General features: G+C 40.7%; 1 protein-coding gene and 1 long non-coding RNA gene across 4 annotated transcripts in view; one reads left to right on the forward strand and one right to left on the reverse strand.

Moving 5' to 3' along the window:
• The window catches only part of LOC119255314 (activating molecule in BECN1-regulated autophagy protein 1), a 130,437-nt gene that overhangs the window by 77,352 nt on the left and 30,936 nt on the right, over nucleotides 1-22,149 (forward strand). For all 3 annotated transcript variants that reach the window (XM_037522369.2, XM_037522372.2, XM_037522373.2), the window contains one exon: nucleotides 13,435-13,545. In XM_037522369.2, the coding sequence (XP_037378266.1) occupies nucleotides 13,435-13,545 (111 nt within the window). The remainder of the gene's footprint in view (nucleotides 1-13,434; nucleotides 13,546-22,149) is intronic.
• LOC129146575 (uncharacterized) overlaps nucleotides 1-22,149 on the reverse strand; it is a 74,877-nt gene that overhangs the window by 46,762 nt on the left and 5,966 nt on the right. The gene's annotated exons all lie outside the window — the stretch shown is intronic.

The following is a 22,149-nucleotide window of genomic DNA, read 5'->3' on the forward strand; positions in this document are numbered from 1 at the left end:
TCCACTCACTCATGCTTCCACCAAACAATAAAAACTGCAGGAGTCTCAGCAATTTAAGACAAGTGATTGGTGAGAGCTGTTCGATGTTTGAGTCAGTCAGTCGCTCTCTTTTCTTTCTCTCTTTACCTCTTCCTCTTAGTCCTTTCCCCACCTTTTCCCCTCTCTCTACCCATCCTTATGCTGCTGAGGCACCCCATCAAGCAGCTCCATCTTGCAACAGTGAGAGGATACTTCTTTCCTGGCTTCACCTGGGGCCTGCCCAAGCCAGTACCTCCCAACAACAGAGGTTGATGCGACCCAAATATTGGACATGCCGGGTTGTGGGGGATGTGGAAGTAGAGGTAGATTTTGTCTTCATGCTCTTATCTACCTGCATGTCTTCCATCAGCGGTAGAGGCTTTGAGGAAATCCCAGCCTGGTGGGAGTGAATGCAAGGGGTTTTTTTTTTTGTTTTGTTTGTTTTTGTTTGGGGTTTATTTTTTCCCTCCATTTTTTCCCCTGAATTCTGTGGGTTTGGGGATGCTGTTCCTAATAATTTTTCAGTAGCATGTGTTCTTGTGAGCTTATTTGTTTTTGTCTTAAATAATGTTTGTGGGTGGAAAAAGGGTAATGATATTCATTTCTTTGAAAATGGATGTTCTGCTTTCAAATTACTTGTCCCAATTAAATCATTAGTCTAAGTGTAGATAATTGCTTCATTAGGACATATATATTGAAGAAGGACAGGTCTACAGAATTATGATGAAAGTGGGCCTCAGCCCCCTTCATCTACCCACAGAGGAGCAGCTTAGTCTGACTAGAGTTAGAGGGTACCAGTGCCCTTCCCAACAGTCAAGATTAATCCTGGGTGGGAGGAAGGAATGAGGACCCAGTAAAGAGCCACTGGCTCCCTTTGCTTCAGCATGGTGATATATTGATATTACTGAACTCCAGGTGACACTGGTATGTTCAATGCTGTGTGATTGAATCATTGGTGACCTCCGAATCAGAAAGCACAGTAGTCTTATGGCAGCTTTACCATCCTCGGGCTTTCTGAAGCTCACTAGATATAATGGTGTGAGCCCTATGCTCTCTTTGACCTTTTCAAATGACTTTCTAAGGGCAAAAGGCTGTGCCTGCCTAGAGGTTACATTCTCACATCAGGCCTAACTCTTTTTCCTGCAGATTAGAATATGACTCTGATTCATGTCTATGAATGACTTTGTGTGCATGCTATCTAGTTACATCTCTTCTTTCAAGACATGTTAAAAACTAATATCCATAGTGCAAGCTTCTACCTTATGAAACATCTAAAGTAGTCAGTTTCATAGAAAGAGAAAGTAGAATTGTAGTTACCAAGGGCTGGGGTTGGAGGGGTAAAATGGGAGTTGTTATTTAATGGGTGTCAAGGTTCAGATTTGCAAGGTGAAAAAGTTCTGGAGATCTGTTTCATAAAAAAGAGATTTTTTTTTTTTTTAAGATTTATTTATGCATACAAGAGCCAAAGTACAGGCCAGAGGTTGGGGGGGGGGGGCGGTGAGAGAATTCACCAGAGACAGAGTGAGGAAAACAACAGTCAGACTGACTGAAATACACGGCTGAGGGGAGCAGCGAGCAAGACAGGAGAGGTCTGCTGTGCCATGTGGGTAGCTCCCTGGCCGCCTAGAGATCGAACTTGTGCCACAGAAGCTGCGGATAGCTTCATAGTGCTGTGCTTAACCCCTTGCACCACCAGGGAGGCCCAAAAATGTGAATATATTTTAATACTAACAAATTGAGTGCTTAAAAAATGGTCAAGATGGTAAATTTTATGTTTTGTGCTTTCTATCACAATTTTTAGAAGGCTGATACCAGATTCTTTGGACTTACTACCCTGATAGGAACAGTGTAGTCACTGCTGGCCCTAATGAACATCAGGTTAATTCCTCTTCCTCTTCTTGGTCTCTTAAAAAGCTTACTCTGTGGTTGCCATCTAATCCTGTTTTGAATTGTTTTGAGAAAATTTTTAATGAAGTTGTGATATATAGAAATATTTATTTCATAACTGTTTCTTTTCCCTGGCTTGCACACAATTTTGTATTCCAGGCTTTTCTAATTTCCTTGTTGAGTTCTCAGACTCGTTTGTTTTGTCTGCCTTATCCAATGCTTTTGACCTCAACGATATCTTAAAGTTCATGATTTGTATGTAAACTAATGCTACACTTGCTCTTCAGAGCAGGAACTTTGGAGCCTCTAGCTTATTGGACAATAAAATTACCTTGGTTTAGGGGCCCAAATTCTGTTAGGGACACAGAGTCGTTCATGTCTATATCTACAAAATATTTACCCTTTAATTTATGTTAAATATATTTCAAACTTACATTGTATAATGATTGCTCTAGATATCAGTTTAAGTAACCAGTAGAGCAGTTATTAAATAATCTCAATCTAATAGACTGCACACTTTATTCAGAACATTTTCTATATCAGAATAAATAGACACCCTTTTGGTACCTGTTTGGGGTTTTGTTCTTTGTATTTTTACAGAAAATGATGTCCCCTTCATAGTGCTCTTGCCTTTTGTTTTAGTCTCAGGAAAAAGTGAAGACTTGATTTCAGCTATAGGTAATGCTCACAATTGATTTTTGAAAACTTTTTTCCTTCCAGAAGAAAGAGTTCTGTGTCCCAGACAGTTTTATGATTGCTGGGTTCCATGCAATTATTTTTCTATAAGTGGAAACTATTATTCCTATATAAGCCTATGATTCAGTTATTAACATACAATGGAGCATTATATAGTCATTAAAAGGAATTGAAATCTGATATATGCTACAACATGAATGAACTTTGAAAACATTGTATAGTAAGTGAAAGAAACCAGGCACAAACAGCCTTCCACCTATTGTGTGAACTTCCAGGAGAAGCAAAACAAGAGACAATAAATAGATTAGCTGTTACCCAGGACTAGGGAGGGGGTAGGACAAAATGGAAGGGTATTGGGGGAGGAGTGATGAAAATGCTCTACAATTAGAGAATAGTGATGGTTATTGTAAAGCTGAATTTAATAACAGTTGCACAATTATGTGAATGTACAAAAACCATTGAATTGTATATTTTAAGTAGGTGAGTCTTATGGTGTGTGAATTATGTCTCAATAAAGCTTTTACTTTTAAGCAAATAAACTATATATAGTGTGGTCATCTTCTTCTATGTCAAAACCCTAAATGGAAACTGAGAGAAACTTGGCATGCTTCTATCCTTGGAGAAAATCTTGTTATATGTCATCAGGGAATCTTACCAATCCGTAGGCTATAGAATAATTGACTGTGAACTTAGATGAGATTTTTTTAAAATGGTGATAAGTTGACAAAGTGAGTATGACAAAGTGCTTAGTTCACACCCCCTTCTTAGAACAAATTTAAAGACTGCATTTGAATGAAGCTTTCTGGAAAGTATTCTTCCTAGGATGCCATTCAGTATACAGTTAGAGAAGAAGGATACTTTTTATATCCAAATAATTCTGCATTATATTGCTCTCAGAATTAGTTTTCTCAAGGGGTGCACAAGGGGTTAAGCGTCAGCTTTATGAAGCAATCTGCAGCTACTACAGCACGAGTTCGATCCCTGGCCAGGGAGTGACCCACATGGCACAGCAGACCTGTCTTGGCCCACTGCTCTCCTCAGCAGTGTATTTCAGTCAATCTGCCTGTTCTCCCGACTATGTCTCTGGTGTATCCTCTCACCCCAACACACCTCTGGCCTATACCCCAGTTCTTGTCTGCATAAATAAATAAATCTTTTTAAAAATTCAGTTTTTGGGCCTCCCTGGTGGTGCAGCAGTTGAGCGCTGGGCTGCGAAGCTGCCCGCAGCCTCTGCAGTGCCGGTTCGATCCCCGGTTGCAGGCGAGGGTCCCGTATGGCATGCAGACCTCTCCTGCCGCAGCCTCTGCTCCCCTTAGTAGTGTACTTCATCAGTCTGCCTGTTCTGTTCCCTGCTCTGTCTCTGGTGAATTCTCTCACCCTCCCGCGCTTCTGACTGTATCCAGTGCTTGTATAAATAAATTAATTTAAAAAAAATTTTTGTTTTCTCAGTTCAGCTTATTAATTTACAAAGAGCTCAGACAATGGTAAGCAAAAAACTTAACCACACATAAAAATACATATAAGATGTGGGTAGCCAGTGCACACTAAAAAAGAGTGTACCAATAAACAAAAAATGCGTATCAGTACCAAAAAGTAGATGCTGTTTTTTCACAAATTTACCAAAATTTATGTTGAATAGTATTTTTTTTTAAGATTTATTTATGCATACAAGAGCTGGGGTACAGGCCAGAGGTGTGGGGGGTGTCGTGAGAGGATTCACCAGAGACAGTGGGGAACAGAACAGGAAAATTGACGGAAGTACACTGCTGAGGGGAGCAGTGGGCGAGCCAGGAGAGGTCTGCTCCACCTTGTGGGTTGCTCCCTGGCCGGGACAGTGCTGTAGTGGCTGAGGACAGCCTCATAGGTTGCGTCTTAACTGCTTGCGCCACAAGGGAGGCCCGAATAGTATTTCTTAAAAATAGTTGTATTGAGATATAACTCTCATACCTGTAGTTCACCTATTAAAGTATAAAATGACTTTTAATATATAGAGCTATATGACCATTGCCACTGTGTATTTCAAAACATTTTTATTACCTTCTAAAGATTCTCATACTTTTAGCAGTCACTTCCCCCATTCTCTTTCCATTCCCTGTCCCTCTCTAGCCCTAGGCAATTAGTCGTGTATGTTTTTGTTTGTTTTGCCAGTCTAGACATTTCATGTAAATGGCATCACATGTGGTCTTTTGTGACTACCTTAGAAAATTTTCCAAAAGTTGATAAGTTTTTGGTTGGACCTGCCCTGTAGTTTCTAGTCTCAGTTCTCCTGGCCAGCTGGTTCTTGGTTCTGGACTATGGGTATGTGCATCCCCAGTCCCATTCTCGTTGTATCTTCCCCATAGCCGCAGAGCAGAGATGGCCATTCTGAATTAAGCAGCCTTAAATGGAACAGATTTTATAGGACTGAAATATAATTTAATCGTTTCCTTCTTTGTAACTTGCCCTCTTTTACCCTCCCAAATTAGCTTTTCTGATAGATTTGCTAATGATTCCCATTGTTCTGTATTTTCACTGTACTGTTGAATCATATTCTTCATTTTCCTGCTCCTAGAACAGATCTTAGAGTCTAAAAAACTGTTTTAGATTAATTCTCTTTTCTAAGTAACAAAAGAGAGGAATCTGAGAGAAGCAGAGGCAGAAAGATGCATGTAGGCTATCACCTTGGAAGAACCACCATGTATCTGTCGTGACTATTAAGGTTTTATCCTTAGGCTCATTCTTGAGACTTCTGGCCTACAAGTTGACCTGATTCCAAGAATATGACTTGACAGCTTGGTTTTGTCGTTGTTTTCTAGTAATTGATCAGTCATTAAATTTAACTTTTTTTTCACCCCTGCCCCTTGTTTTGTCTCTCCTCAGAATAATCCTTCTTGACTCTTTCGCTCTGATCAGAGCAAAAAAAAAAAAAAAAGATTGATTCTTTGATTAGAAATCGAACTGCAGTCATTTTCTACTGTTTCCACATGAGTGAGGATCTTGGTGTGTCTTTTTCCCTTTCTCTCTTAAATTAATAGATTTTTTTTAAAAATTTATTTATGCATACAAGAACTGGGGTACAGGCCAGAGGTTTGGGCAGTGAGAGGATCCACGAGAGAGAGTGGGGAGCAGAGCAGGCAGATCTGCTGAAATACACTGCTGAGGGGAGCAGCAAGCAAGACAGGAGAGGTCTGCTGTGCCATGTGGGTTGCTCCTCTGCCGGCCAGGAATCAAACTCGTGTTGCAGTGGCTTCCAATAGCTTGATAGCGCTGTCCTTAACTCCTGCACCACCAGGGAGGCCCCAGATGTTTTATTTTAGAACAGTATTAGGTTTACAGAAAAATTTTAAAAAGGTACAGAGAATTCTCATATACTTCTTCCTCTCCATACTTGCTCCAATCTATAGCTCCCTCTTCATCAGTGAGGGAGCTGCCATAACAATGACACATCATTATAACTCAAAGTCCATAGTTTACATTAGGATTCTCTCGGTGATGTAAATTCTGTGAGTTTTAACAAATACATGATGACATGTATTTACCATTTTAGTGTCATACAAAACAGTTTCACTTCCCCAAAAAGTCTTTCTGTATTCTATCTGAACATTCTTCCTCCCCTTCACCCCCTAGCTCCCCAGCCCATAGCACCCACTAATCTTTTCATTGTGTCCATACTTTTGCCTTTTCTAGAATGACGTATACAGTTGGAATCTTAAAGTATGTAGCTTTTTGCTTCTTTCGTTTAGTCGTATGCATTTCTGTTTTTTTCCATGTCTTGATTGTTCATTTCTTTTTAGAGTTGAATAATATTCCATTGTGTGGATGTACCATAGTTTATTTACCCTTTCTTCCACTAAGGGACATCTTGTTTGCTTCCAAATTTTGGCACTTATGAATAAATCTTCTATCAACATCTGTGTGTAGGTTTTTGTGTGGACATACACTTTCAGTTTACTTGGGTAAATACCAAGGAGCATGATTGCTGCATCATATGGTAAGAGTATGTTTAATTTTGCAAGAAACTGCCAAGTTGTCTTTCACAGTGGCTGTACCATTTTGCATTCCCAACAATGAATGAGAGTTCTGCCTGTTGTCTCACACCCTCTTCAACATTTGGTCTCATCAGTGTTTTGGATTTTAGCCATTCTGATAAGCGTGTACTGGTTTCTCATTATTGTTCTAATTTGCAGTTCCCTAATGAGGAAGGATGTTGAGTATCTTTTCATGTTTGTTTGCCATCTGTGTATCTTTAGTGAAATGTCTGTTCAGATCCTTTGCCCATTTTTTAATCAAATTGTTTTCTTACTGTTGATTTTAAGAGTTCTTTATATATTTTGGAAACCATTTATTTATCAGATAAGAATTTTGCAGAGATTTTCTCAGTTGTTTTTTTTTTTTAAAGATTTATTTATTCATGCATACAAGAACTGGGGTACAGGCCAGGAGTATGGGGGTGGGGGTGAGAGGATTCACCAGAAACAAGAGTGGGGAACAGAACAGGCAGATTGACTGAAGTACACTGTTGAGGGGAGCAGTGGACAAGACAAGAGAGGTCTGCTGTGCCATGTGGGTAGCTCCCTGGCCGTGATCAAACTCGTGCTGCAGTGGCTGCGGATAGCTTCATAGTACTGAGACTTCACCTTAGCCACCAGGGAGGTCCACTTTTTTTTTTTTTAAGATTGATTTATCTATGCATACAGGAACTGGGGTATAGGCCAGAGGTGTGGGGAGTGAGAGGACCCACCAGAGACAGAGTGGGGAGCAGAACAGGCAGACTGACTGAAACACTGCTGGGGGGGAACAGCGGGCAAGTCAGGAGAGGTCTACTGCACCATGTGAGTAGCTCCCTGGCCTGTTGGGGCTCGAACTCGTGTTGCAGAGGCTTCTGGATAACTTCATAGTGCTGTGCTTAACCCCTGTGCCACCAGGAAGGTCCAAGGTCCACTTTTCTAATACATTATTGGACTTGCTAATATTTTGCTAATGCTTCTATTTTTGTAAGAGAAATTCTGTAGGTTTTCTTTCTTCAAAGTGTCTTTGTTTTAGTATTGGGATAATGCTGAATTAGGAAGTAGTTCTGTTTCTCTTTTTTAGAATAGGTTGTAGAGAATTGCTGTAATTTCTTCCTTAGCTGTTTCGTAGATTTGACCAGTGAACCCTCATAGGCCTGGTGCTTTCTGTCCTGGGAGGTTATTGTTCGCTCTCTTTTTTTCTTACTTAGGCTGACTACAAGCTTATTGATTTTATAGATCTTTTTCAAAGGACCAGTTTTTTATTTCAATGATTTTCCCCCCTCTGTTGACTTTCTGCTTTCAATTTCATTGATTCTGCCCAATTGTTTTTATTACTTCTTTTCTAACTTTGGACTTAATTTGTTCTTTTTCTTGTTTCCTAAAGTGGGAATTTAAACTACTGATTTTTAGATCATTCTTCTTTTCTAATATTTGCATTCAGGGTGGTATATTTCTTTCTAAGCACTGCTTATCTGCATCCCACAAAATTTAATAAATCATACTTTCATTTTTATCTAGTTCAAAATATTTTAGAATTTCTCTTCAGATACCTTCTTTTTTTTAAAGATTTTATTTATTTATTTATACAAGCACTGGGTACAGTCAGAAGTGGAGGGTGAGAGAATTCACCAGAGCCAGAGCGGGGAGCAGAGCAGGCAGAAGGACTGAAGTACACTGCTGAGGGGAGCAGCGGGTGGCAGGAGAGGTCTGTGCGCCATGTGGGACCCTCCTCCGGTGGCCGGGGAGCAGCTGGGGATCGAACCAGCGCTGCAGAGGCTGCGGGCAGCTTCGCAACCCAGCGCTCAACCGCTGCGCCACCGGGGAGGCCCTCTTCAGATACCTTCTTTTATTTAGAAGTATGTTGCTTTATCTCCAGGTATTTTGGAATTATCAAGTTATCTGATTTCTAGTTTGTCTTGTGAGCTCAGTATATTTTATATGATTTCACTTCTTTTAAAATTTGTTACAGTGTATTTTGTGGCCCAGAATGTAGTCTATCATGTCCTAGAATGTTTTTCAAGGAGAAAGTTATCAAAAAGTCTAGGACCTAGACATTTGACCTTTAATTCTAAAATTAAGTACTCTCTCGGTCCTATCATATTTTTTGGATCAGGCTCTTAGATTATAGAGCTGTACATATAGAGAAAAAAAAAAGTATTACAGAGATTAAGTGATTTAAATGATTTTCATAATGGTCAATAGATACTATTTGCCAACATTTTACATTTTTTGTTTAGTAGGTTCTCCAAATAATCCTGTAAGTTCTAGATATTATTATAATACCCTTCTTAAAGATAGGAAACTACATTTCAGAGAGATTAATTTATATAAAATCATACTACCATATGTACCAGTAGGACATTCAAAATCAGGCCCATCTGATTCCATTCTTATGTTCTCAGGAACCATGCAGAAAACAGACAGTAAGCCATAACATCCCAGTTCAAGCTAAACAGGAAAACTAGAAGTTTGCTAAGAGAACATAATATTGGGCCTCCCCAGTGGCGCAACGGGTTGAGCATTGCACTGTGAAGCTGTCTGCAGCCTCTGCAGCGCAGGTTCAATTCCCGGCCAGCCAGGGAGAAACATACATGGCGTGGCAGACCTCTCCTGCCTCGCCCACTGCTCCCCTGAGCAGTGTCTTCCGTCCATCTGCCTGTTCTGCTTTCCGCTCTCTCTGGTGAATTCTCTCGCTCTCTGGCGCTTCTGACCTATACCCCAATTCTTGTATAAATAAATAAATCTTTAAAAAAAAACAAAACAAAACATAATGCTGTGCCATTGATTAGATTCTTTGCAGAATCAGTGTCAGTGATGTTTTGGTGCCTTTAGCAGCAGGTATTACATTAGTTGTGCTTTCTAAGAGCTCCCATCTTGGAGTTAAAATACAGGCTATGTTTATCTAACTGGGAGCTGCCCACCCAGGGTTTCTGATCTCTGGGGAACATTGGGCAATGTCTGGAGACATTTTTGGTTGTCACAGCTGGGTCAGGAGGTGTTGTGCATCTAGTGGGTAGAGGCCAGAGATGCTACTAAACAGCCTATAATGCACAAGGCCCACCCTACCCCCTAAACAAAGAATTATCTGAACCAAAATATTAATAGTGAAGGCTGAGTCTAGTTTGTTTCAGTCTCTTATTACTGAGAAAACCTTGATGCATTAGAAATCTCTCAGGATTTGGTTTTTGAGGCTAAGTGCCTCCCATGAAAATACTCTGTAGCTCAGTCCATTAACACATTCTGGCACATTTCTATACCTACAACTTAAGCCTACTAAATGGATGGGTTTTTTTTAAATTGGAGTGGTACCTTTTCTTCCGGATGTTTCCGAGAAACAGGCAGAGCTAGCCTGCAGTTCTTGCAGAGGAGAACCTGGTGACAGTGCTGTAGTCTGTTGCTGGCATCTTTAGCTCCCTAATCTATATTTATTTTTTTTTTTTTTTTTTTTTATAGAGGCATGTTTTTTATTTATTTAATTATATTTGTTTGTTTTGTTTATACATGCACTGGGTACAGTCAGAAGCGCGGGAGGGTGAGAGAATTCACCAGAGCCAGAGCGGGGAGCAGAGCAGGCAGAAGGACCGAAGTACACTGCTGAGGGGAGCAGCGGGTGGCAGGAGAGGTCTGCGCACCATGTGGGATCCTCCTCCGGTGGCCGGGGAGCAGCCGGGGATCGAACCGGCGCCGCAGAGGCCGCGGGCAGCTTCGCAACCCAGCGCTCAACCGCTGCGCCACCGGGGAGGCCCCTTCTAATCTATATTTACATAGTACTGAAAACTGACTTTCCCTGGAACCAGGCTCCATTCCTCCTCAGCACTCTGGCACCACTGGCAGAGAACACCTCCCCAGTCTCTTCCACACAGTGAGACCATACATGCAATATTTTATTGCACAGCTGTTCCCAGAAAACATTTCTAGAGGCATGGGCTGTGCAGATGCTTCTGGAGCTGTGGGTTGGAGTCTTAATCATTTGTGCTCCCAGTTGCAGATCCACAGCACTCTTAAATTATCTGGTATTTTCCTTAACTGTTTTTCTGTTTGTGGTATTCATCTTCTTTCCCAGATTTTAAGCTCCTAGAATATGGGGTTGTTTCTTCTGTTTTTTACCCTCTCAGCAACTAGCATTTTGTTTATCATGTACTGAAAAAAATCAATTTGCCTTCTTCCATTTTGGGTAATAATGCTTTTCTGTTAAGTTAGAGCAAATGATAAAGACCTAAAGTAATTTAAGAGAAACTAGTAGTCAAAGGTGATGTCAACCATCTAGATAAGCAAGCCAGGGGAATAATTCATAAGCTCAGTGGAAGTGAGCCTGGATCTGAGTGAAATGGAATAATTATTTCCAGGGAAGTGGCAGGCCTGGAATTAAAAAATGATTTTCATTATTATTGAAGCCTAGAAACATCAAGAAAGTTTCCATTAAGAAAATTTTATACTAGTTACCCTTCTCATAACTGCAAGGTTCAGCCAAATTTCCCAAATCAGATGTAATTATTATAAATTTTTCTTCAAAAATTAAAGCATAATTTTGCCTCATGTCACAGGACCCTCATTACCCACAAATGCTATCTTTCCCAGACCTTCAGGGAGATCTGGGTGGAGGATGGAAATGTGACTTCGAATCTGCAAAGATTTTTTTGGTGGTAATGATATTTCTCAACCTTTATTTCATTATTACCTTCCTAAAGTAATAGGTCATTTTTTTTCTAATTGCCCCCTCCCATGAAATTTTAATATCACAGACGATGCTGTATATCTTTTTATATGCTCTGATAATTTGGAGGGAGCTGTCAATGGTACTATCTAAGATCTCCCCATGCACCCCCACCAACCAGTTTTTGCCCCATGTTGAGAATATATTATTGAGAAGTATCATGGTCTTGGAAATGAACTGTTATTTCTACTTCCCTTTACAAAATGAACTGGGGGGCCTCCCTGGTGGTATAGGGGTTATATCTCAGAACTATCACCATTACAGCCTGAGTTCAATCCCCAGCTAGGGAGCTGACCCACATGCACAGCAGACCTATCCTATCTTGCCCGCTGCTCCCCTTAGCAGTGTATTTCAGTAGATCCACCTGTTCTGCTCCCCACTGTCTCTAGTAATCCCCTCACCCCTCCCCCTGCACTTCTGGCCTACACCCCAGTTCTTCTGTGAAAAAATAAATTAAAAAGTAATTGAAAAAATAAACTTGGGATAAAGACACTATCAATAAACTCATATTTAAAAGATCTATCTGATGCAGTGGCCTGGAGCAGTTAGAGAAGAATGGAAAGTGTTATTGTCTTTTTTCATAGCTTTTCTGGAGGACATTTTCTTCTGAACTGTCTTTTGACCAACTGAGGAGAGAATAGGGAAACACCAAGAGTAGCAGAACAATAAATGGGGCTCTCTAAGGGTGGTCAGAGGGTGGGAGAAATGACCAGACCTTCTTGTAGTGATATGCAGAGGAAGAAGATGGTGATACTGAGAATTAGGTATAAAATTGTGCATTGTTCCTCAGCTAGTAAGCACTAACAAGTTCAGTTTCTCAAAGTAGGAGTTGATTTGCAGCAGAGAATACCATTTAGGTTGTCTAGCATACAAGAATGTTCTATTCTCCCAAGAGGGTTTGGCTCTGTCTGATCGGAAGGGTGGTTGTGTATGAAATGCACCTCGGAAGGAGGAGGAGGAAATGACATGTTCATGTAAATGAAATACAACTGCAAATTAAAGTGTCACCCTGTTAAAAAAAAATCCATTTTTTATTTAATTGGTTACCAAGGGGAAAATGTCATACAGAAGTGTATATCTTAGGGAAAGTTAAACTGTGAGATGTTACAAGTGAATCTGGATTAAAGGAAGTTCCCAAGGGGTGGGCTCATGCAGGGGGGTGAGGGGGTATTTGAGGGGGGGACATTATAAAATATCACCTTAATAAAAGTTTTCTGATGTTGAAAAGCTAGGTACATAAATTTCTGCTGTGTTACGTGCCAGGGGTCCAGAAAAATTAACAGATATTACCTCATTTTTTTCTTTATTATCTCTATCCAGTCAGCTGTATGCTAGCTGCCTTTTCCCTGGAGGACAGCTCCTTTTGAGATGTTTTATTAAGAGGAAGATCATATAGAAAAGAAGAGACACATGGGCCTCCCCTGTTGGCAGAGGTGGTTGAGCGCCGCGCTGTGAAGCTGTCAGTAGCCTCTGCAGCGCCGGTTCAATCCTGGCCGGCCAGCGAGGGTCCCACATGGCGCAGTAGACCTCTCCTGTCTCGCCCCCTGCTCCCCTCAGCAGTGTATTTCAGTCAGTCTACCTGTTCTGCTCCCCCCTCTGTCTCTGGTGAATTCTCTCACCCTCCTGCGCTTCTGACTGTACCCAGTGCTTGTATAAATAAATAAATCTTTAAAAAAAAAAAAGAAGAAGAGACACTTTCTCCCAATGAGTGTTACTTACTATAAAGACATCTAGAGACTGAAATGCTATTTTGTGTTAATGGTTTCCTCCCATCTTTTACTTGTCTAACCCCAATTTTAATGAAAAGTCATCTATTTCTGTAGATTGCGAACCCACCAGACAGCACCAGACAGCAAATATGTTTTACCTGCCACATTGTTGGTACCATGTAAATGTTAAGTAATTATGGGAGGGGTTGACGAGATGATATTTACCCATAGAATTCTTCTTGAGAAACATATCCGGTTTCTCTTTGAGATAGGGACTTGACAGATGGTACCCATCAGCTTTCTTTTACCTAGTTGTGTTTCTTCCTCTTCTCACTCTCCTCCTAATTCATCTATTAATTTATGTTAGCAATGGAAGCATATAAATAAATCCCATAATGTGCTCTCTTGTCTTCTCCACCAGGGGCAGTGATTGGTGATGGACAGTCTGCTGTGGCCAGTAACATTGCTAATACTACCTACCGGCTCCAGTGGTGGGACTTCACGAAGTTTGACCTCCCAGAAATCAGTAATGGTAAGCTAAATTGGAACTGGGGGTACTTGTGGAAAGGGTAAACAACTCAGTAACTTGTGTAGCAGTGGGTTTTTTTTTTTTCCATCATCTTGTTGAGCAGCTTATTGCCATTTGCCATTTTTGCAATTCTCTGTCAAGCAATTCAGCAAGCAAACATGTATTGTGCACCCATCCTGAGCAGCAAGCACTGCTAGGTACAGTGGTAAGGCAATGCTAAATTGGACACAAAAGGACGCCATCTCTGCCCCTCAGTTTACTGACTGGTAGTTCATTGTTCTAACCTAAAAGTTGAGGTGGAACAGAGAAAAGAGAAGGGACTTTAGGAACTGTGAGCTTTACTTTTAACCCTTGAGAAAAGACTATCATGATGTTAAACTCTTGTAGAGCCTTGTCTTCATGAAGTGATGTCATGGCTGATATGTGTGCTTCATAATCATGTCTAGCAGTCCATTTTCCCAGCTTCTAGGGAAGGCTTCCATTGTCCCAGTTATTCTTTGTAATCACAGCATGTTAGATACTCGTTTTACTTTCTATCCAACGATGAACACATTCCTGAGAAGTAGCAATTCAGCCTCTTTACTTCTAGTGATGTCACACTGTCTGATAAGATGGCCTAATCCATCTCCCCTAAATTCCTGTTAAAGCATTCTTTCTTGGGGGCCTCCCTGGTGGTGCAGGGGGTTAAGTTTCAGCACAATGAAGCTGTCTAGCAGCCATTGCAGCACAAGTTCAATCCCCAGCCAGGGAACTAACCCACATGGCGCTGCAGTCCTCTCCTATCTCACCTGCTGCTCCCCTCAGCAATCTGCCTGTTCTGCTCCCCACTTTGTCTCTGATGAATCATCTCACCCCTTCCCCCTGCACCTCTGGCCTATACCCTAGCTCGTGTATGCATAAATAAAATAAATCTTAAAAAAATTATTTCTTGTACCATTTTTCTTGATACTACTACTTCCACACGTCCCATTTCTACCTCTGAATCTCTGTAGGGCAAATCTTATGGTGCCTCTTTTAAGTCACAGCTCTCTAGCTTCCTTAGCTTCCTTTTACTGATCTGGTGTCCAAATCCTTGACAGTTCTGCTCATCTTCCCTTTTAACTTTGGGGATGCCAGAACAGAGTAGAAAAGTCCAGATGAGAGCTGTCTAATTCATGGTGCAGTAGGGCTTTGGGCAGTGTAAATTTAGCATAAGATTTCAGCAACTTTTTCTGAAGCTATTATTAAGTTTTCAGTCACTTAAAATTCCTTGATAATTGTTAATAAACTAGAACTGTCTCTACCATTCTGTACTTACTTCCTTAGCTTGAATCTTAAAATCCAAAGCAAGTTTGTTTATATTTGTTTCAGTGAAATTTTAGCAAGTGTCAATTTCAGGTCCTAGTTATTGCCTCTCGATATCTTTTTGAACTTACTTTTTTTTTTTAAGATTTATTTATTTATGCATACAAGAACTGGGGTATAGGCCAAGAGGTGTGGGGAGTGAGAGGACCCACCAGAGACAGAGTGGGGAACAGAACAGGCAGATTGACCAAAATACACTGCTGAGGGGAGCAGCGGGAGGGTCAGGAGAGGTCTGCTGTGCCATGTGGGCAGCCCCATGGCTGGGGATCAAACTTGTGCTGCTGCGGCTGCAGATAACCCCACAGGCTGTAGCCCAACCCCTGTGCCATTAGGGAGGCCCTCTTTTTGAACTTTGATTCATTCCTTTTTTCTGTCTCACATTGTCTATTGATTTGATAAACATGCTTTCCCTGTCTTCCTTCGGATTTCTGGGAAAAGTAGAGAATCAGTCAAGACATAGCACTAAACCCTGTAGTATATTATTGTGGACTTCCTTTGTGTTGATTGTGATTCATGAATTAGCACCCTAGGCTTGGTTGTTCTCGTCTGAAACCCATGTTTTCCTCTCTTATCTATAGGGTAGTGTAAGAGTTTGTCAGAGGCCTTTAAATAACAAAATAATCAAGATATATTCTCTGTCTCTGGTATTTCCTGATATGCCAGTCTTGGTATCCTTCTCAGTGAAAATGAAGTTAATTTTTCATGTCTTGTTCTTAGTGAAACCTTAGTAGCAATCATTTATTTCTTTCTAAATATTTATAAGCCACAAGTTCAATAATCTGTTCTTTAACTCTGTTAGGAATCAACTACAGTCCACCTTTTCCTTTATTAAAAACTGAGCTTGCTTGTTCGACTCTAAATATCTGGCCCAGATCTTATTTACCATCATTTATTTTCATTTATTTTGTTTCTTTATTGTTCACTTTGTTATAATTTGAAATTTTTAATCTGAAATACATTTGCCACTCAAAATTTTTTTAACTATAAAAAGATAAATATATATATAAAGATGATAAATATATATAAATATATATATAAAGATAAATATATATAATATAAAGATAAATATATATATAAAGTCTCCCAAACCTGCTGCCAGCCACCTCCTCCCCATAGGCAACCACAACTAATAGTGTCTTGTTTATCTTTTCAAGGATATTATATGTGTAGATAAGCAAATGCAAATTTGTTTTCCCACCTTCTATTGAACCTAAATGGTAGCATATTATACAACTCTAACCCACATAGTGCATAACCCACATAGTGCTAACCCACATAGTGCAGCAGACCTCACCTGTCTTGCTTGCTGCTCCCCTCAGCAGTGTGTTTCAGTAGATCTGCCTGTTCTGCTCCCCACTCTTTCTGGTGAATCCTCTCACCCCCCCGCACCTCTGGCTTACATCCCAGTTCTTGTATACATAAATAAATAAATCTTTTTTAAAAAAAAGTTCTTGGATATTTGCAAATCTGAGAGATAAAAAAATAGTATGTGGTTATTTCAAATTTGTATTTCTCATATTGAAAACTAGGTTGTATGCCTCTCTCTATATACACTGAGCCATGTGTGTTGCCTTTTCTTGACCTAAATGTGTTTTATCTATTTTTCTTTTGTGATGCTGGGTTTTTCTTACCAGTTCTATAGGAGTTCTGTATAAATCAAAAAATTAACTTATAATAGGATTTTCCTAGTTGTCATTTGTCTCTTGCCTTTGCTGAAGGTTATTTTTGTCACAGAACTTATTTTTAGTTGTCAAAATTATCCAACTTTCCTCTTAGGTTTCATGGGTTTTGCATTTAGTATTTTTACATTTTAGCTTTTACCTTTAAATCTTTGACCCACTAGGAAATTTGACATAGTGTCAAATAAGCAGAATATCATCCAGCTTTCCCCCACAAATGGCTGCTTATTTGTCCCAAACAATTTACAGAATAGTGCATCTGTCCCATTGACTTGGGATGTCACTTACGTCTTTCCTATGTGTATTTATATGCATTTGTAAACTGTTCTGTCTCAATGATCTGTCTGATTATTCATGTGAGAGAACCACATGGATTTAATTTTTTATGTTTTAAAATCTCCTCTTATGTTTATTCTCCTCTTAAAAATTTTAAATCTAGAATTTCCTGCTTGCTCATTCATTTTCTTTTTCTCTATGGACAAAATTTACTTGCTTTTCCCTTCACTCCCCTGAAAAGTTCCTGTTAAGTGCGATTATGATTGCACTAAATTCATAAACTGAGGGAGATTTAATATCACTGAAATACCTTCTTATGTAACAACTTAGTATAATCTTAAGGCTTTTGTTTTCTTAGAAATGTTTTACGGTTTTCTTCAATATAGATCCTGCTTACATATATAAAGATTTATTACCCAGAATTTGCCTTATGTGAATGGGCAGACTGGGTTTCTTGAGTAAGAGCCTTAACTGTTAACCACAAGAAGAATTTCTTCCTCGGAGAAAGTCTCAATTCCACCTTTCAACTGATTGAACCGGGCCCACCCAGGGATCCTCTGCATCTCTTAAGTTTATTATAAGCTGGTTCTCTAAATCTTACTATCTTACTGAATTTGTTTACTAATTATAGTTGTTATTCAGTTGAATCTTCTGGGTTTTCTGGATACATAATCTGTGAATTATGGTAATGTTAACTCCCCCAGTCCAAATTTTACACCTGTGATTTCCTTGTCTAAATACTGTGGCTGCTGCCCTCCTAAACAATGTTTTAAAAAATAGTGGGTGACCTTTTATTGTTCCTGACTTTAGTGGGAAAATTTATGGCTTTTGCCTACCAAACATATTGCTGACTTTTAGGTGGAACTAGAACTATTTTATCATTGTAAGGAAGTTGTCTATTTTTTGTTGAAATTTTTTAAAGATTTATTTATTTATGCATACAAGAACTGGGGTACATGCCAGAGGTACGGGGGGGGGGAGAAAATTCACTAGAGACAGAGTGGGGAACAGAACAAGGCAGATCAATAGAAATACACTGCTGAGGGGAGCAGCAGGCGAGTCAGGAGAGGTCTGCTGTGCCATGTGGGTTGCTCTCTCACCAGGGATGGAACTTGAGCTGCAGTGGCTGCGGCTAGCTTCATAGGTTGCATCTTAACCCCTGGGCCACTGGGGAGGCCCCTATTTTTTGTTGAATTTTTATCAAAAATAGATACTAAATTTTATCATGCCTTTGCAGTATCTATGAAGATAATCATGTTTTCTTCTCATCTTTGATCTGAAAATATGACTGTTAATAGATTCTATGATATTGACCCCATCCTTACATTCCTTGACTTTTAAACCCCTCCTGCTTTACATGTTCTTTAATAGTAAATTCCTTTCATGTGATTTGTTAGTAATTTCCTTAGAGTTTTTTTCACTGATATTTATAAGTAAAACAGTTCTGTGCTTCCCTACTTTGTAAAATGTATAGATTTTATGCCTGTGCTATTTGGAAGTTTTCCTTTTTCTATGTATAAACAGTTTAAACAGTATTAGAATTGCTTACATTTTTTTCTATTTTAAAGGTTTGGGCCCATTGTTGTGCAGCCATCCCAGGCCAGGCACTTTCACTATTGATTCAGAAAAATGGGGAAAAATTCTTGGAACTTTAGATATATCGGACATGCCTTTAATGCTGACATGCTTTTAAGTGGGGAACCGGATCCACAGGCAGGCCAGCAGGCAGAGGCAAGCAGGTAGCAACCAAACCTCCTAGAACCCATGACCTTGGGCATCTCAGCCCAGGTGTCCTTATTTATAGGTGCACGTGTCCCATGCTCATGCTTCTAAGCTCTTTCTTACAGTAACACGGTATCACCTATGGGTAGGGGAGCCTGGGAGGATAGCAAAGCTACAGAAGCTGGTGGAAGGGAGGCAAAAAAGAACCTGAGTTACTACTCCATGTTTCTTATACCCATGTTTTTTTTTTTTTTGTCCCCTCTTGTTACAACATAGAGAGGTAGTTCTGCTGCTGTTTTTCTGTCAATTATCCTATGATGATTAAGTACATGAACTCTTGAGCTACACTATACAGGTTCAGATCCTAGCTCAGCCACCTTCCAGCCATGGTTACTTAATCACTCTACTCCTTAGTTTCTGTGTCTCTAAAATAAGGATTATAAGACTGCAAACCGGGCCTCCCCGGTGGCGCAGTGGTTGAGCGCTGGGTTTCCAAGCTGCCCGCGGCCTCTGCAGCGCCGGTTCGATCCCCGGCTGCTCCCCGGCCACCGGAGGAGGGTCCCGCATGGCGCTCAGACCTCTCCTGTCACCCGCTGCTCCCCTCAGCAGTGTCCTTCGGTCCTTCTGCCTGCTCTGCTCCCCGCTCTGGCTCTGGTGAATTCTCTCACCCTCCTGCGCTTCTGACTGTACCCAGTGCTTGTATAAATAAATAAATAAATCTTTAAAAAAAAAAAAAAAAGACTGCAAACCTCATAGGGTTGTTATGAGAATTAAATTAGATAATACATGTCAAACACTGTACAGTCTCCTGGTACTTACTATAGTAAATGATCAGTATTAGCTCTTTTTATCATGCCTTTTCTTGGAAATTGCACCATTTTTCTTTGAGAGTATTGGCCATAATTCTGAAGTCACACCTTGCCCCCATTTTCAGAGTTACATATTTTCCGTCTTTGGAGAGTGGTACTCATTCAAATAAGCTATCTGCTCTCTTAACCTGCTGCCTTTTAAGCCCTGTAAGCCTTCTTAAGCATGGTGTTCTACCCAGTTGGAGATCATATTTTCTTGATAGAAAAGCAAATATTCTGAATACCAGCATTGGATGTGCTGCTAACATAGCTGAGAAGACCATGGTTAACTTTTTTTTTTAAAAAAACAAGTCTCAAGTTGTACCAACTGCAACTCCCTATCAGTCTTCTGTGTTCCTGCTTCCATCTTTTGATCATGGCTCTTGTAAAACCTGAGCTGATCAGAGAGTGTTGTGTGCAACCAGAATGACTCATTTAGTTTGGCTCATTTTCTCCCCCATTTATGTGGTGTTAGAATACTGCTTTTTAAAAGTGCCCTACATTGGCTTTGGGGAAAATCCAACTTTCTAGGAGGTTAGGGCACATATGTATGATGATAGTCAGTGTTCCTTTCCATGGTGTAATTCTCTAGAAAGACTCTCACTCTAACCTGAGGTTCCTGTCATTAGTTCTTAACCCTTTCCTGGTTGGGCTGAATAAAGACTACTTACAGATTTATTCTTAACTATACTCTCTCAATAGATTGATTAAGTGGTTAACAGAGTAAGCTGGAAATCTTTTTTGTTGAAAGATTTGTTGCTGAATGTCACTGTTGTGCAACTGTCCCAGGCCAGGTAGAAAATTTTGGAGCCCTCAGTATCATTTTACAGGCCTTTAATGCTGAATCAGGGAACAGACCAGCAGGCGGGAAGATAGCAGCTGAGCCCCCTAGCCTCAGAGTGATGCTGTAGCGGTTAGCCCTCGCTGCTGGGCACAGGTGTCCATATTTGCATATGCACACGCCCCGGTGTCTGTAACCATGGGCCATGCCTCTCGGGCACGGGCATCTGCAACCGAGGAGGCATGCAAGACCATAGGTGCCAGAAGGAGAGGTTAGCTGCGGAAGGTGGAAAAAAGGCCTAATTTAACTCCTTTTTCCCTATAGTCACCTACTTCCCAGAGGAGAACCTTTGGCTTGCCTAAAGCTGGAATTTTTTGGTCCTGGGTTTTACTCACTGTGTTCAGCAGCCACTAACAGCACTGTGTTTCTGGTCTTTAACCCTTTTCTACAGTTAGCCTTAAGATTCTTGCCACCTATTTTAGTCAGGATGCAGAATTAGTGAATTAACTATTTGTAAGGACTTTGAAAGCTTGAGAATAAGTCTTCATACACAGATAATTTTGAAACCTGTTTCAAGAAGAAATAGTGCATTATATTTACTGAAGTTTTTAAGAGTAAACTCTTCGGTGAATAGCTCTGGTTCTAGGGTGTCCTGCCAGAACACACCTTAAGAAACCCAAAGAATTAGTGCCAGCATGCACAGGGCAGGTTCACTGTCAATTCAGGCAGTCCTGGAGCCCTCAAAGATTATTGGTTTCATCTGTACCTGGTACACAGGCACACCAGGCTGGCATGCAAGGAGGTAGACACAGGCCAGGCAGTGGGGCTGGGAGGAAGACAGGCAACTGAGTCCTGCACAAATCTTGATGCTTTTTATCTGGTGTTCTCAGTCTTGTGTTGTCTCGGGGTTCTCGCCTCAGAGTGGGCCTCCTGCTGTCCTGCGCTGCTGCCATCATCCCTCACCTCTAGGCATAGGTGTGAGCATTTGCACAGGCGCACACCAGTGCTCTTTGGGCCCAAGTGACCATAATTACAGGTGGCGTGCCCCATGCTCATGTTCTCAAGCCCCTTTTGCATATACTTCAAGTAATGGCTGTAGATGCTAGCAACGGGAAGATGGAAAAATGCCTGACCATGCCATCTACCCTACAGTGGTGTGAGGCAACTGAATCACAAGGGACGTGGTGAATGGTGATTTTGGGGAATGCTTAGAGTGTCATCTGGAACTCTGTGCAGAAGGTCTTATTCTAATATCTGAGGTGCTCAGAGACAGCCAAAAGGAAACTTTCCTGCTGATTTAAACCCCTTAGGATTTTCCAAATCAGTATCTAATGCATTTGCAAAACACTCCCATAAATTGCTCTGGCCAGCCAGCAACAGGCTACCAATCAATCTTTGTACTAGGTGTTTGTTTATAATTTATGGAGTAGATAGGAAGGCAGAGCCATCTGCTCCTCCAGGCATCAGTATTTCTAATCCCTCCCATTCCCTGCTAGGGCATTTTTTACTTGGAAATCATTTATAATTAGGAGATTACATTGCAGTCTGGAACATGGCTTCCTGCTGCCTTTTGCATCGTTTTTTCTCTCTCTGGAGCTGCCCCATGAAGCCCTTAAGCAGTTTTGATTTAAAAGGTCCTTTCTTAGCTGTTATTCCCAATCTTAGCTGCCCAGTTAACTGCCCCATCATCTTTCCCATGTGTGTTTTGCCTTTAAGTGCAGAGCAGGTTGCTAGAGCTACAGCTCAGAGATCATGGACTATTTGGAAAGGCAGCAGTTTTCAAGTATAGTCCCAGACCAGTAGCATCAGACAAGCCTGGAACTGGTTAGAAATGCAAATTATCAGCCCTCACCCTAACATTGTGTTTTAATAAGCCTTCCAGGTGATTCAGATGTGTGCTAATATTTGAGAACCTCTGTGACGGTAAGCAAGGCAGCGACAGAATAAACTACTAGTG

This window comes from Talpa occidentalis, unplaced genomic scaffold (assembly GCF_014898055.3).
Source record: "Talpa occidentalis isolate TD23 unplaced genomic scaffold, MPIMG_talOcc4v2.1 talOcc4.3, whole genome shotgun sequence".
NCBI classification, from domain to species: Eukaryota; Metazoa; Chordata; class Mammalia; order Eulipotyphla; family Talpidae; genus Talpa; species Talpa occidentalis.